This window comes from Narcine bancroftii, chromosome 8 (genome assembly GCF_036971445.1).
Source record: "Narcine bancroftii isolate sNarBan1 chromosome 8, sNarBan1.hap1, whole genome shotgun sequence".
In the NCBI taxonomy this organism is placed as follows: Eukaryota; Metazoa; Chordata; class Chondrichthyes; order Torpediniformes; family Narcinidae; genus Narcine; species Narcine bancroftii.
In genome coordinates, this window is record NC_091476.1 from 159675808 (window position 1) to 159692689 (window position 16882).

Genomic DNA, 16882 nt, shown 5'->3' on the forward strand with positions numbered 1-16882 from the left:
ACAGGCCAAGTTAACAACCCTCTGGAATTTATTCTTATCCTGAGATTTGGCGCCTCCATACCAGGCATTAATGCAATCAGCCAGAATACTTTACAGTACATCTGTAGAAGTTTACGAGAGCCTTCAGTGACATACTGAACCTCCTCAGGCACTTCACAAAGTATATTTGCTGGCGAGCCTTCTTTGTGATTGCATTAACGTGGAGGCTCCAGGATAGCTCCTCGGAGATGTTGACACCCGGGAATTTGAAGTTCTTGATCCCCTCCAATACTGAGCCCTTGATGAGGTCTGGATCATGTTCCCCTGACTTCCTCCTGAAGTCCACATCGAGCACAAGGTTGTCGTCGTTACATCGTTCAACGAGCTAATCCATCTCCCTCCTGGACGCTTCCTCATTGCGGTTTGTGATTCTGCCGACAACTGTGATGTCATTGGAAAACTGGTACATAGCATTGGAATTGTGCCTGGCCACACAGTCGTGGGTGTATAAAGAGTAGAGCAATGGGGTAAGCACGTCTCCTTGGGGTGCGCCTGTGCTGGTGATCAGTGAGGAGGAGACGTTGTTTCCTATTCACACTGACTGTGGTCTTCCAATGAGGAAGTTAATATTCCAGATGCAGAGGGGAGGGTTCAGAGGCCTCGAGTTTGGAGCTTCTTGACCAGCACTGAGGGAATAATGGTATTGAAGGCCAAGCTGTAGTCTATGAAGATGAGGTGTATGTATGAATTGCTGTTTTCAAGGTGATCCAGAGCTGAGTGGAGAGCCAGCGATATTGCATCTGCCGTGGAGCAATTGTGACGAGACGTCAACGGCAGTAGGTCCCGATCTTTACTTAGGAATGTGTTAAATCTGATCATGTCCAGACTCTCGAAGCATTTCATCACAGTAGAAATGAATGCTACAGTTGTTGAGGCAGCTCACACTACTATTTTTGGGTACCGGGATTATTGATGATGAAATAAAACATTTTAGAAGCAACTGGCTACCATTGATGAATCTGCCACATCACAATAATTGCTTTACGAATATAAATCAGTACAATGTAAAACTGCTGTCTGGTTACTTCCAACATATTACCTTGGTCACATTTATTGCATGATAAATGAAAATTAGTTGGAGAACAAAAATAGGCAATACCTGTTTGTGGATTCAGGCTTCTTTCTAAGCACATACCTGGTTGTACTATAACCATCACCTCCGCGGTAGCCTGATGGCCTACTGAATCTGTAACTGTGAGCTGAAAGATATAATCCCCTTCCTGCATGGCTGATAATTGGAGCGATGACGTTCGTACACCCTGAACAGGATGACAATATGCATTTTGTCAAATAACTACTTTTGGTGGTAGAAAATAAACAGTCATGGTATGTTAACAGCAATACCAATTTAAAAGAGTTTCTGTTGTCCGACTTGCAAGGAATTTAGAATTTACCAAATTTCATTGGTCAGACAAAATTGCTTAAATTCTCTGAACACGTGGCTGCAACTGAATGATATTAAATTACATATACAATTTAATTCACCCCATTATCAACCAGATCACGTAGGATTTGTGTGCTCTATGGCTTTCTCTTTTTCACGAATGGATTAACAATGATAATTTCACACATCAAATGCTCATTTTGTTCCTCAAAGTAGAATAGCTTTGAATTTTTCCTACCTGCATCTCAACAACCTTGCCCTTGCTTCTTGGGCTAAGGGACCATTCATAGCTGACAATTCCATGGTCATCAGTGCTTTGATTGCCAAAAAGCATGATGGAATTCTTGGGCAGTGTAAGGACTTGATTTGCACCAGCATTAGCCACGGGTGGATAATCCACTGCTTTATGCACAGTAACGTATGCTATGTTTGAATTGCTAGCACCATCAGAATCTACCACTGTCAAGCTGACAAAAAAAAGAGAAAATAAATTGTGCTCGTCATATTTCCTGGCCCTACATGACAATAATAAGAGTAATAATTGATTTTTGCTAAAGGGCATAAAAGCAGAAGAACTGTTGAATTAAAATTATTCAGAGGGTATGACTGCAGTGGCAAGAGTGCAGAGTCACCAAGATGATGCCTAGTTGGAATTTTTCAGTGATACGATCCACTTTCCAACACATAATAGAAAATAATTTAACATAAGTGTCATTTAAAGTTATTCAAAGATGTCAACTAAAGCCCTGAGTTTTAACTTACCACCACATTCAGTCAACATGGTTCATGAATCTCAGACCTAATCGTCCATTATATTTAAATGTCACTGGCTTGTCCTTTTACAATGTCATGAGTGTGGAAATTTGGAATGGGTCAAGGATAAAGCTGCTGTTTAAATTTTTAATAAACCCAACTGAGATGACTAAGATTTCTTGTTACCTGTACTTTGTGATTTGTACAAATACAATTAATGAAAGGAATGAATTACATTTTATAACAAAGTTGTAAGGATTCATGGTAGATATCAAAGATGCATGGAGACAAAGTCGAAGCACTCCACTGTGCAGGGTGAGTAAAGTATAATATATTTCCAACACAATGAATTAGAATTTAAACACAACTTGTGTTTCTAATATAATATACAATTTCAAAGAACGCAAAAAAGGTTTATAATACAACGTTTGTCTTTGTAACCACTTCCTATCTATGACATCAGGAATCGGTACAAAAGATCATAAACACACGTAAGAGCTGGTGAAATAATACTTAATGCTATGACATGGACTTGTTTCTTTAATTTCTTTAACCACAACCACTTCTTCAGTTATCTGGGCATTTAATTTGGAATTCATTTTATTATGCTTGGATAACTTGGGGAGGAGCAATCTAACTAGTCTGAAGCATTTCAGACTCCATTGTAAATCTATGGGGTAAGTCCTCCAACGCTATAAAATGGAGATCCATCTCTGAAACACTGATGAACGCTTTGAAAGCCAACAAAGATTGAACCCCACTGTGTCAGCTGTACATCCAATGTAAAACTAAATCTATGGAGTAAGTCCTCCAATGCTATAAAATGGAGATCCATCTCTGAAACATTGATGAACGCTTTGAAAGCCAACAAAGATTGAACCCCACTGTGTCAGCTGTACATCCAATGTAAAACTAAATCTATGGAGTAAGTCCTCCAACGCTATTAAATGGAGATCCATCTCTGAAAAACTGATGAACACTTTGAAAGCCAACAAAGATTGAACCCCACTGTTTCAGCTGTACATCCAATGTAAAACTAAATCTATGGAGTAAGTCCTCCAACGCTATAAAATGGAGATCCATCTCTGAAACACTGATGAACGCTTTGAAAGCCAACAAAGATTGAACCCCACTGTTTCAGCTGTACATCCAATGTAAAACTAAATCTATGGAGTAAGTCCTCCAACGCTATAAAATGGAGATCCATCTCTGAAACACTGATGAACGCTTTGAAAGCCAACAAAGATTGAACCCCACTGTGTCAGCTGTACATCCAATGTAAAACTAAATCGCTTTAGAAAATACAAATGGTTAAAGAACTAAAATTTAATTTTAAAATATTTACTTAGTAAATGTAATTTCCCATTTGCCTGCAAATGCAAAGCCCACCAATTACCAAAAACATCAGTGAAATAGATGCTAATACAGTGCAAAATTGAAGAGGTGATTCTCTAAAGAGATGCTAGTTTATCTCATCAAGATTAGATCCTGCAAGCAGCAGAGGAAACTGTCAATTTGCATCCCACATCTGTCTGCAATTCTGAATTTGTACATAAACAGCCCTTGATCTGTTCACAACCAGTGGCATAAACCTATGCAATTGAATCCCTAAAGTACAATTGAAAAACAAATCAAGTTGAAGCTTCCATGTGTGATGTACAATTAATGTAAATCACTGGGGGGGCACCCTAGAGTTCTAGCCGCGACTTCTTTTGCAGCAATGGACGGAAACAACTTGTATAATCTGAATTTGTATCAAGTTTACTGTGATTATTGCAATTCACTGCACTCCTCACCTAACAGTAGATACTTCCATCTCTTTTGGGTTTACAACAGAATTCACAACTTGGTCCATCAATGAACTTGCCGTAATGGTTGTGGCAATAATAATGATTCAATTACTGTCTGTTTTAATGAATAAAATGAAGAATACCCAGTGTAAATATCCACAAAATTTGCTTTGCACCATTCAATTTCAGATTGCTTTGAAGTTCTGAAAAATTAAATAAAAGAACAGTACCACCTGCTAAACTGGAAGTTGCCATCCAGTTTACAACTTTGGCTATAGTGGAGGGAAAAAATGGTTTTAATTCAGTTTTAGAACAGTCTTGTGTTTACTTAAATGCTTGCATTCAGATACCTGAAAGTGTAATTGCCTGGAACCAGGTTGGTCAGTTTTAGTATCTGTGTACTTGCTGACACCTTCTCCTCTCGCAGTGGACCCTTCAACTCCTCCCATTGGTAACTTATGATTTCATCATCATCTGTGCTTTCTGCAAATAAGAGTATTGATTTCTAATTTAGTCAGTTATTATGGCAAAGCTATTAGGATGCTAACTGGGATTTCCAGAAAAGCAATAAATTGTTTAGTAGACTAAGCACTTAAAAATTTGTTCTGGTTCAAACATATTAAACATTTACTTTAAGCAGAATTCTGGTGAAGCTGATGGCAATTGAAATTATCCAGCACAGAAACAGGCCCGACAGAATTTGTCTATGCCAAACATGATACCTTTATAAACTAACGTAATTTGCCTACCCATGGCTCTCCACTCCTTTCATATCCGAATACCAATCTAAATGCCTTTTAAACATTGCAATAGGTTCTAACTGTACCACCTCTTCTAACAAAAGACAGTTCTTTATCAATGTCATCTGTGTGGAAAAATTCCCCTCACAGATCTCCTTCAAAATTTTCCCCTCTCACTTTAAAGCTGTGACCTCTGGCTTCAGACTCGCCTGCTCATGATTTCATAAACCTCAACAAGGCCACTCTTCAGTCAATTATGCCTCAGTGGGAATAAACCCAGCCTATCCACATTCTCTCGTTACAAAAAACATCCTGGTGTATCTCTTCTACACTTTTTCTAATGCTCCCTCATCTTATCTGTAGAGTGGCAATCAGAACTGTATACACTGCAACATGATGTCACAACTTCAAATTCCACAACTCAGCCTATGAAGGCAAGCATGACAGGCACCTTCTTCACTACCTCATCGTCCTGTCACCATTTTCTGGAGCTTATGAACTTGCACCCAGAGATCTTTCTGTATTGTTCTAATTGACCGTGTATGCCCTGCTAGCATTTGATGTCCCAACTATATTCCCTCACACTTGTTGAAATTAAGTTCCAGCTGCCACTACTCCATCCTGTTAGCTCTGCTGAAGAGTTTATAATAATTATGAAAAGCCAATGAGTAGATTTGTCTAAAGATCTTACATCTTTAAAATTAACTTTTTGTTAGAGTACATTTCCTTTCCCTTTTTTTTGTACTTAAAACCAGACAGAAACATTCAAATGAGACAAGATTAATGGGCATTCATAATCTAAAACAAAATAATGAAAACACCCCAGCAGAATTCTAATTATGACCTAAAAGCAGATCTATGTTACACTTATGTAAATCTTTAAACTTACGACTCCCATCAATAAAAGTAGATGTTGTTGGCAACGAGATCTCTTGCATCTTTGGAGAGACTACAGCCATCGGCAACTGATTTACACGGGGTGCTGCAAAATAAACAATTTGGAATGACATGAAAGCGATACTAAAAGATGTAAATTTGGCAGAAATGACATTGGACTCCTCATGAATACCCCATCCAAGGATAACTTGAACCAGCTTCTTGACCATAAATGGATCAGAACACTCCCCTAATTTTTACCTCAGTTGTCTAAGAGCATTTGTTGCTTTTTTTCCTCTAAAATCAATTGGTGATTCTGTGCATCATAAGTCATGTGAAAAAAAAAATATTATTGCATCAAGTGGAAGGGTCAGGATTCCCACAAGAGGAGGAACTCTGCCCTCTGAATCTAAAGAGTTAGTCCTGGTGCAGAAAAAACAGTTCCAAAGTTTCGACTTAAAATAATTTATATGTACCCTCTGACTTATGACCTATGTGACTTACGGCCATCTGTACATATGACCAAAAAGAAAAATAACGGCTACATGTGTATGATAGTAATCGCCTCTCAGTTGCCATTCGGTAAGTGCGGTAAAGGTTGCCAAAGAAAATGGCGAGCAAGAGGAAAAACCCATTCCCTGCTGATAGATCGAGCAAGGCACTCAATTTGAAATTGAAAATGATTTGACTTTCAACTTCCACATGCCATGCTAACATATTTCCAACTTGCGTCCATTTTGGGATATGACCAGTCAGTCAGAATAGAACTCTGACTATGCTGGGGAATAGACAATTTAAAATTCCCTTTTTCATGTGTAATTTACATGACAACATATTCATTAGTATGATTTAAAAATTGAGGGCAGAACTTGTTGACACACTGAGCAACTTTCACTTTGCACAGCCTCACTGATATTTAATTTTTGACAAGCATCACCCTGACCTTAAATGACAAGGCTCTGTGCAGTTTCAGGGACTTGTGCAACATAGCATCACTGGGGTGGACCACAACAAAAAAAAATTATGAAATGCCCCGAGGAAAACCAAAGTTAATAAAGAAACCCCACTGGGATTTGCAGGCAGTCTAATTTGTCAAGGGCATTGAATATTTCTTAATGTCACTGACATTTAGAAACATCCAGTCACTTAAGAAAATAGAAATTAAAGAATGTAATTAAAATGGAATATTTATAAACACGATAAAGAAAACTGAATACAAAAATGTTAATGACATTATCCCTTACAGCTAGACCGCCATTTAATGGCCTCACCTGCTTCTACACCACATTTAACCAGTTCAATGTACAATAGCTTGTGCTCAGTTACTGAAATCTGAAGTCAGACAATAACTGGAAAATTTCCAGAGGAACTTAACCAGAAAGTTTGGAGCATCCATGCAAGGAACTCCATGCAAGCCATAAACATTTTGATATTTACATCTATGACAACACAAGATTATTTACATCTTATTTTGTCATCTAACATATTCCAGAAAACACTCAAGGATTTTAGTAATATTTTGCACAAGTTATTACAATTAAATACACAAATTTAAAATATTAGCACACCAATTTCAACTCAAATCCTTAACCCTTTCTTTTGACAGATGTTGGGTATTCAACTATTTCATACTTCTAGTATTCACAGTATTTTGAATTAATTTACTCTTGGCTAAATAATTTTGAATTATTTCAGTTTGCTTCCTTTTCCATTCCATTGTTTATCTTCTAATCTGAACCACTGCTCTGAAGTATTTAAACCTTCATCTTGACAACTCATCACCAAAATAAGACCATTATTTTGCGGTTACGGGTACACTTTAATGCTTCTTAATCTTCTTCTCCATCATATTCTGTGACATTTTATATTAAATTGAAAATCAGGAATACAAACCTGGTTTAACAGTCACATTCACTGATCCTTCTCCATATGCATTGTTTCCTTGAACGATTAGCTTGAACATGTAGAAACCAACTGACAGCTGAAAAATCAAAGCACAATTTAATTCAATGGGCAATGCACAATGCTAACATGACACTTGTGCCAATTCAACACATATTACTTCGATTGATTGGTGATGATATTCCACATTTCCCTAGATTCTGCAAGAGTCCGAGCTCAAAGCAAGGGCAAACAGGCAGTATTTTGGGGTTGAGTACACAGCCTCGGAACTGAAAATGATCATTGAGGAGGTGCGGCCTTTGATTATCACTGAATGCAGCCCGCAGGAGGGGAAGTCATGGATCCAATTGGAGAAGTGGATGCTGAGGCCAAGGTTGCGGAGATCTGGAATGGGTTTGTTTGGTACTATTGTATTGAAATCTGAGTGAACGTCAATGAATATTTTAGAAATAGAACAACAAAAGTATATAGTGGTGTGCAAAGGAATCTAAAAGTGGTAGTACTTGAAAAGTAAAAAATAAACAGGCAGGCATACAAGTAATTAAAACTCAAGGTACGCCAGCCATTAGTGCAAGATAGTGGAGTGCGTCAGGAACTACTTTGTGTAGTTTCGGTCTCCATGTTTAGGATAAGATGCAACTTCCTTACTCAGAGGCTTTATTTCATTGATTTAGTTCACTGATTCCTTGGTCATGCTTTCAACACATACGATTTCAATTACATGAATCAGATGGCACAACAAACAATTAGATTCCTACTCTGGTTAATGTCCAAATTACTTAGCAATATACTAATTGGAGAAAATAATTTTCATTCACTCTACCATTCCCATTGACCATGTATTCTCAATATTGTGTGCTCCCAGATAAGACCTATCCTGCAGTTACTATTATAATGACAATATCTGAGAGTTGAATGAACTCTGGATCATTCGGGAGGCAGAGGGAGTAATGGACGTGTGCTAATGAGGTTAGCAATAGGAGGATAATGCAGCTTAACACGTGGCTAAAGACCTGGCGCAAGAGGGAGGGCCTCGGGTTTCTGGATCTTTGGGCTCACTTCCAGGGAAGATGGGACCTGTTCCAATGGGAGGGTTTGCATCTGAACTTGAAGGAAACTAATATTCTTGCAGGAAGGTTTCCCTAGTGTTGCTCTGGAGGAATTCAAATAGATTTGTAGGGGAATGGGATCCAGTGTCAGAGCAGATAGAGAAGGGAAAAGGTGACGAGAAAATTGCATGCACCATAAGAAGTCTCAGTAACAGTAAACATAATAATTCAAGGTTGTTTTAAAAACTGACAACAGTTCACCAATATTCTTCCATCATCCTTACCTGGTCCAGCTAAACATCTAACACTAGACCCAATAATGTGGCTAACCCTCAACTGCCTCCATAATTCAGGCATAATTAAGGCAGAATAATAAATGGAAATATCTTACAAAAGAAAAAAAATCTGAATTTTGCAACAAGCCAAGTCTTGCTGTGATAAATAATAATCAATTTTATACTTGATTTGTACCATCACCGCAAATGAAGTTGTGCAACATTGCTGTTCCAAGTTTTGTGAAAAATGATTTATGGAGCTAAAACAGAATTTTCCCAACTGAACAAGCATACTAATCCTTTCTATTAACTGGTTAACATAAACAATGGGGCTTCATTCGAGATCTGACTGTATAAACTTGCATTTTTAACATTAAAAGAAGAATCCCCTGAATAATTTCAGTCACATGATTATCTACATCATTATGTTTATATATATTATGTTCATATACTTACTTTGGAGAGTTTCAGAGTCTTTAAATGCTGACCCTCCATTTCCCCCACATAGTCATGTGGGTGTGTAATCAATTTCCAATCATATTTATAGCTTGAACCTTGAACAAAAAAGCAATGTGAAACCTAAATGATTGATTTGTACCAATAGGGTACCATGTACGCATTAATGCTTTTGCATAACCTAAAATTTATATTGAATTACACTGTATTAATTATGCAAGTTTAAGGACGGACTGCAAACTTCTCATCTTTTTCTTAAATCTGAACAAACACCAAAAGCAACAAAATGGATGGGAGAAGTATAGAGGGCAATGGGACTAGGCAAAAAAAAACAAAACAAAATGGTTTCGCTTAGATTAGAAGAGCTCGGTTTCGGTGCTGTTGAGTTTTATGGTTACTAATTTAAAATAGCTTAAAAAAAATTCCACATCTCATGCTGGAATTAAACAACAGCTCCTGGATTCTGAAGTGGCAGGAAATAAAAAAAAGTACAGAAGGAAGGAAGCTGAAATTATGAACCACATTGAAAGATAGTTAAACATAAATATGGAAAGAACTGCCAGTCTGTATGAATGTCATGAAGAACATGGTAGAAAATATTATAATATGCAAGGTAGAAATAAGAAAAATGTAGAAGAGTGGCAAAACTGGAAAAGCATTTCCATTTTGTTAACTTGGTATTAATATTATTCCATTTGCTTTGTTTAGTCAAATTAACTAATCAACATCAGAAAAATTAACATTTTAATTACAATCACTTAACTAACCCAATAAACATTAATATGATAATTAAATTGTATTTATAATTCCAACCAATAGGCCCATTCTTATTCTGCATTATTTTTTCTGCATTATTTTTTCATTAGTTTAATGCACATTGAAAATATTAGCATTTTGAATATGTCTGAAAGTAAATGCAAGATTAGTGGATGACAAGTCATTGTATACAGAACAACAAAATACATTTAACACTTAAAGTGTGCAAACCACATGCTATATGCTTGTCAGTTTATAAACAAAGATGTAGGATACTTATTGTTGCAGCTAAAATCTTTAAAGCAGATCAAACTTGAAAAATATAGTTGAACTGGAAAGACTGAAGTGAAGTACATGAAAGGTGCAATACATTCTTTTGAGAAAATTGGAATTCCCTGCTTAAAGTTAGTCGAAACTATACAGATTTTGGTCACTAAACTACTTTCATAAACACAAATACTCACCAATCTCCATTTCCAGGTTTCTGTCCATAGTGTATTATTGAGGAGATACTGTAACATTTTCTCCTTAGTTTCACATTAGGGACCATTTCAATCATTTTAAGAGACAGTCTCCAAACTAACACATGCATATTTTGAATTAAAAAATTAATTCTGGTTTTAATATGACATCATGGTTGTTGGCAGGATCACAGACACCAATGAGGAAGCATACAGGAGGGAGACAGATCAGCTCTTTGAGTGGGGTCACAACCGCCACCTTGCGTGCACTCAACATTATCAAAACCAAGGAGATATTGTGGACTTCAGGAGAAAGTTAGGAGAACATGAACCTCATCCTTGGTTTTCAAGAGATATTGAGACCCTGGTTAAGAAGAAGAAAAACGGGACCATTGCCTGAAGAGGGCGCACAAAATCAGTGAACCGGTGCGGACTCGAAAGGCCAACATGGCCTGTTTCCGCTCCGTAAATGGTTATATGGTTAATAAAGTTATAGCAAGTCTTATTTTGAATCAATAATTTTTTCTTCTAAAATTGTGATTAAGTGCTGAGTCCAAATAATAAAACAAACAGGTGGTAATAATTGATGCAATAGACATGGATGTTTATTTTTCCAAAATACTCCAATTAATCACCGACTCTCTACAATAATGGACTTCCAAGAGAAGTATACAAACTTATAGCGGTAGAGGTAGGCTGATTGGTCCAGGGTGGATAGGTCAAACACTAGGGGACATACACAAGGCAAGTCCTCCCCCACCACCACATAGTGGTAAGTGCCTGAAAAGTACTGCCAGGTCGAACCAGCCACAATTTCTTCTTTGGCTTGGCTTCGCGGACGAAGATTTATGGAGGGGGTAAAAAGTCCACGTCAGCTGCAGGCTCGTTTGTGGCTGACAAGTCCGATGCGGAACAGGCAGACACGGTTGCAGCGGTTGCAGGGGAAAATTGGTTGGTTGGGGTTGGGTGTTGGGTTTTTCCTCCTTTGCCTTTTGTCAGTGAGGTGGGCTCTGCGGTCTTCTTCAAAGGAGGTTGCTGCCCGCCAAACTGTGAGGCGCCAAGATAGCAATGTTTAAAAGGCATTTTGACATAGACATGAACAGGTAGGCAATAGATGGATACAAACCATATGCTGGCATAGAATTAGTTGGGTCAGCACGAAAGTCACCCTTAACACCCTTAACAATAAGGAAAAAGAGAAGCCATAGCAAGTCCCTTCAGAGACACCAAGTGCTCTACTATTCTTTGTTCTGTGAATAAAGTTGTTTTTTTTTAATTGTTTTCTCTAAGCAGTCACTATGCTTGTGTCACTTCACCTACAACTAATACTGCAAACAAAATTGGAAAGAATATGTTGCTCGAGTTTTTTTCATGAATAGTCTTTGTACTGCAGGTGTCCATTTACCAAGACTTCCAAGTGTTGGAATATAATGGGTTCAAGCGCATCGAAAAAATAATCAGTAACTCTACAAGACAATATTATGCTCATTTGTGCCTCTGAGCACTATTACTTGGATAAACTGCTGTACTACAGGTTAGACTTGAAAAACCAAGACAAAATGACAAAAACCAAACAGCAAAAGAGATGCATTATTTGAATTTTGACCAACAGCCAAGATGATTTACTTAGTTCATTCATTCCCTCAAGATGATACAGAGATCCAATTGCTTACCTTCAGGTGAAATTGGCAACACAAAAGCATTCAAATCAACCTTATTGGTTGGCAGAGTTATCTCCACGCTGTCCCCAGCAGAAACAGTCAGTTCCTTCACCACTAATACAACACAAACAATGTTTTAATTCAAGGATAATAGTTTTAATTCTCCCCAAACCAATTCTATGATTCTATAAGCCTCCAAAACTTGGAGGCAAATATTTTGTCCCTTTGCTTGATCGACAATCGCTTATAATCTACTTAATCAGATGCCATTGAAACTTCAGTTTGCAAAATTTGCCTTTGACACTACTTGCTTAGTTGGTTAGGTCAATACTATATTATTCAGAATCAAATATTTTTCCCTAATTTTTGTCAATTTAAATCCTAAATTATATTAAAGGGCATTTAGCTCCGGCATTTGGAGAACTTTTAATTTTTCCCTCTCCCAAGTCATGGCTGTGGCTCAGTTGACAGTTCACCCACTTCATCAGAAATTGAGAGGCCAACATTTTCTCCAAAGGCCCAAGCACAGAAATCTTGGATGGCACATGTCGAGGGCATGCAGAACGGTTGCAGACATACTGTACATGGGGCATAAATTGAAGCCTTGTCTCCATTCTCAGGTGAATATAAAAGACAGTAAAACACACTGCAAATGCTGGAGGAACTCAGCCAATCTTACAGTATCCACAGAAAGTAAAGATATATTTCCAATATTTTGGGCCTGAGCTCTTCTTCAAGGAATAAGCAAAAGCAGACAGCTATCTGAAAAAAGACTAGGGAGAGAAGTGGGGAAGAATGGGAGGGCGCGGGGGGGGGGCCATTGGGAGATCTACACTATTGTGGTAGGATTGTGGTGCACAACGAAGCAGAATATAAAAGAAAACCTACTTACTAGTAGCACCATCTAGCGAGTAAATATCTTGCAAGAGTTATCCTGGCTCACATTTATCTCTAAACCAAGCTAAAAATTATTGAGTCATTACCATTTACTGTGCACAAGTTAGTTATTACACTTTTTCTACTGGCAACTAGACTTCAAAGTGCTTTGAATGCAATCTATAACATCCTGAGTTGAAGCTTGAATGCAATCACATTCAAGAGGCAAGATAAATAATGTGATCAGCAAATTTGGACATTAAAGATTTTAATTCAAATCTCCTTTGATAAGCATTTTGCAATGTTCATTGCCATCATCACTAATAAGAAAATGAAGTGGAGGCGAACAAAGAAACAAACCGTAACAAAAGATACAAGAGGTCAAGTTACTCAGCTCACCTGGGGTGCCAGTTGTAGTGCTGAATGTACGAATTACAGTTCGAGTGCCAGCAGTGGGATTCAGGGATGGGTTTGCAACAGTGACTACCGACAACGTCCCATTCATACTCTCATTTGTTGGGTTCATTTGAGTCCATTTCTGATTGGCAGACAATTTGGAATCAGGAGGTAAGTAATAGAGCAAGAGACTAATAGATTCAGAGAGCTAATAAATTTCCATATGCAACAGACATCCAATTAAAAACACAGCTGGAACCTTACAAAAAAAAGTGTTCTTTCTGGAACAGTGGCCTCGCCTTGAAGAGGAGTTGCTCAACATAAAACTACCCAGTCAATGAGCAGTTCTAAATTTGAATCCTCAATCCAAATTTTCAGAACTCAAGAACAAAACAAGGTGTCCAAATGAAATGCATTTCTAGAGCAGGATCTCAATATTTTCAGACAGGACAAGATAATTCAACGTAGGAGGTGGTCATTTCCCCATCACATTACCATATCTCTCCTGCAATATGCCAAGCACAACTTAATGCAATATCACAGATGAAGCTCAACTGGTGCTTTATATTGTTCCAATACAATCTTCCAACTATTATTTTCAATGCTTGAAGGAGTTACACAAAAAGTTTCAAAAGTTGTCCAAGAATGCACAATTGATGGATATAATGGCTTTAAAATACCTTCATAAATTTTTGAATGTAGAGCATGTGTAAATATATAAAAAGTCTATAAAACATGAATACGATTCTAATAGTATAGATTAAAGAGCCTGTAGAAATGGATAATTGGGCAAATAGCAAGAACCTAGGTGTCACAAAATGGATAATTGGGCAAATAGCAAGAACCTAGGTGTCACTTTTTATTTTCCCGCAGGGGTGAATAGGGTGAAGAAAATACTCCAAGCTCCATGCCTTCTGTGATCAGTTACATTAATGAAACCATGAAACAAAACCAATATTTTGATCATCTTTATCTCACTGCAATTTGCAAGATAACTCAGACTACAGGAGGAGCAAGTTTCCTTGGTTGCTAATTATCCTCAGAGTCAGAAAGTTGCCCTTCAGGCCCCTCTTAAATTTCTCCCCTCCAACCTCTGCCTGCTCGTTTAAGAATCATCCATCCTGGAAAAAAGTCTGATGCAGCCAAGTCAATGCATTGACACCAAGTATTTTTAAACTGCTTATAACTGATAAACTGACTGCATAACTTAGCAGTCAGATCAGGAGTCAGAATCGGAATTCATTGACATGAACAAGTCATGAAATTCAGTGTTTTGCGGCAACGTCATATTGTGCAAACATTCATATTTTAATTATCTTACAACATTGCTATAAATAAAAAATAAAAATAGTGCACGAAAAGTAAGGCAGCCTCTTTGATTCATTGATAATTCAGGAGTCTGATGGAAGGGGGGGGGGGCATAAGCTGTCCTTGCGTTAATGAGTGCTCGTCTTTAGGCTCCTATACCTTTTTCCCAATGGGAGCAGAGTGAAGAGGGCATGGTCTGGATGGTGGAGGTCTTTGAGGATAGAGGCTGCTTTTTTAAGACACCGCTTCATGTAGATATCCTTGATGGAGTGAAGTCTGGTGTCTGTGAAGGAGCAGGCTAAGTTAACAACCCTCTGGAGTTTATTCTTGTCCTGAGAGTTGGTGCCACCATACCAGGCAGTGATGCAACCAGCCAGAATTCTCTCCATGGTACACCTGTAGAAGTTTGAGAGTTTTCGGTGTGCTTAATACTGGAAATTAGCTAATACCAGACCGCAACTATCAAACAGTAGAACTCCTTTTTAAAAAAAAAAATCCCTTATTCAATCTCAAACATTTGCCCAACAAGAATAACTGGATGCTTATCTACAAGTTCCTTCAGCCACATTTTTTCCCAACCTGATTGTACTTCATTCTAGGTTACTGCACTTCATCTTTCAACAATATTCCCTTCCAATAGCAGTGCTTCTTTGACGTTTTCCTTCATCTTCCACCATACATCAAAGCTGATAGGGCCACTGTTAACCAATTTCCCCACATATCAACTCTCAACCTCTCGGTCTTGGATGCTGTCCATGCAAGTCAACTCATACTTGGGGTACAACTGGTAAACTAAAATGAAACGCAAGTGCAGAAAATATGCTACAGAGTGTTTTAGAGAAAAGTGCAGTTAGAATTATAAAAGATCCACACTGAGTTAGTTTGCAAGAATGCGAGTCCAATTTTTTAGTACTGAAAGTCCATTCAAGAGTCTGATAACAGCAGGAAAGAAGATATCCTTGAACCTGCTGGTATGTTTTGTAAGGTAAAACATCATGAGATGGGAATGTGTAGGGAGTTACCCTGTACAGGGCAGTAACAAGAAGGGGAGGTGTCCTTGTACTCCTGTTAGGTAAAACATCGTGAGATGGGACCGGAGAAGGAGTCACCCAGTACTAAGGAGTAACAGAATGCATCCTTGTACTTACAAGATAAGAGAGACATTGATGGATTGAGAGGCAGGAAGCTAGCAGGGAAAGGATAGCAACAGTTTTAGTCATTGGACAAGTAATGATATGATGATGTTCTAAGCACATATCCAAGGGTATAAAAAATCACCATTTTGCTGATAACGGCAGAATGCATTCTCCGACTAACATGGTTAGTCGCAAGTGTTACAATCCGGTAATAAAGAACAAAGAACCCTGATTTCGACTCAGTCTGGTGTTTGTCTCACTCATTCATGAACAATGCAGACCTAACAATTTCCAAACTCATACATCTTCTGTCCGATGTGAGCAGGGTGAAGAGAGGATGACTAGGGTGGGATGGGTTGCTTACTGTGTTGGCTACTTGTCCAAGGGAGCTGAAGAGTGGATGGAGTCAATGCAGGGGTGGTTGGTTTGCGTGATGGCCTGAACTCCATTCACAACTCCCTGCAATTTCTTGCAATCTTCAGCACAAAAGTTCCCACACCAAGCTGTGATAAGTCAGACAGGATACTTTCAATGGGCATTGAGATATTGGCATGAGACATTGGGGACATGCTGAATGTCCAGAGCATTCTGAGGAAGGGTAGGTGTTTTCTTGTCCATCTCCACCTGAGCACCATTATATAAATAATGGTGTTTGACACCAAGTGTTGGTGTTCTCCACACCAGTTCCTTAAGATGATAAGTAGTTCTTTTACTCTGTATGCATTGAAGGAGAGGTTGTTGTTCAAAGCTGTTGTCACTGTTTGAGAACAGATGCAGTGTCATCTGCAAACTTGCAGATGGAATTGGAGCAGAGTACATGGTCTTGCAGGGAGCTAGTGTTAATGATTAACATGGAAGTAAGTTTGCTCATCTTCATTGAATACCAGGATGTCAAGGATCCAAATGCAGAGGTCTAGGATTAGGAGCTTGAAGGTAGGTTTGGTTGGCACTATGTTAAATATGGGTTATAGTCAATAAATAAGTTAAACATGGGTGCTCTTGCTATCCAGATGTTCTAGGACAG

At 38.2% G+C, this 16882-nt stretch overlaps 1 protein-coding gene across 11 annotated transcripts in view; it reads right to left on the bottom strand.

Annotated features, from left to right (window-relative positions):
* The window catches only part of LOC138741485 (dyslexia-associated protein KIAA0319-like protein), a 73770-nt gene that overhangs the window by 25935 nt on the left and 30953 nt on the right, over positions 1-16882 (bottom strand). For all 11 annotated transcript variants that reach the window (XM_069895665.1, XM_069895667.1, XM_069895672.1 and 8 more), the window contains 8 exons: positions 13418-13556; positions 12155-12256; positions 9265-9362; positions 7476-7563; positions 5596-5688; positions 4317-4449; positions 1662-1890; positions 1175-1298 (listed from right to left, as the gene is read on the bottom strand). In XM_069895665.1, coding sequence (XP_069751766.1) covers positions 1175-1298; positions 1662-1890; positions 4317-4449; positions 5596-5688; positions 7476-7563; positions 9265-9362; positions 12155-12256; positions 13418-13556 — 1006 coding nt within the window. The remainder of the gene's footprint in view (positions 1-1174; positions 1299-1661; positions 1891-4316; positions 4450-5595; positions 5689-7475; positions 7564-9264; positions 9363-12154; positions 12257-13417; positions 13557-16882) is intronic.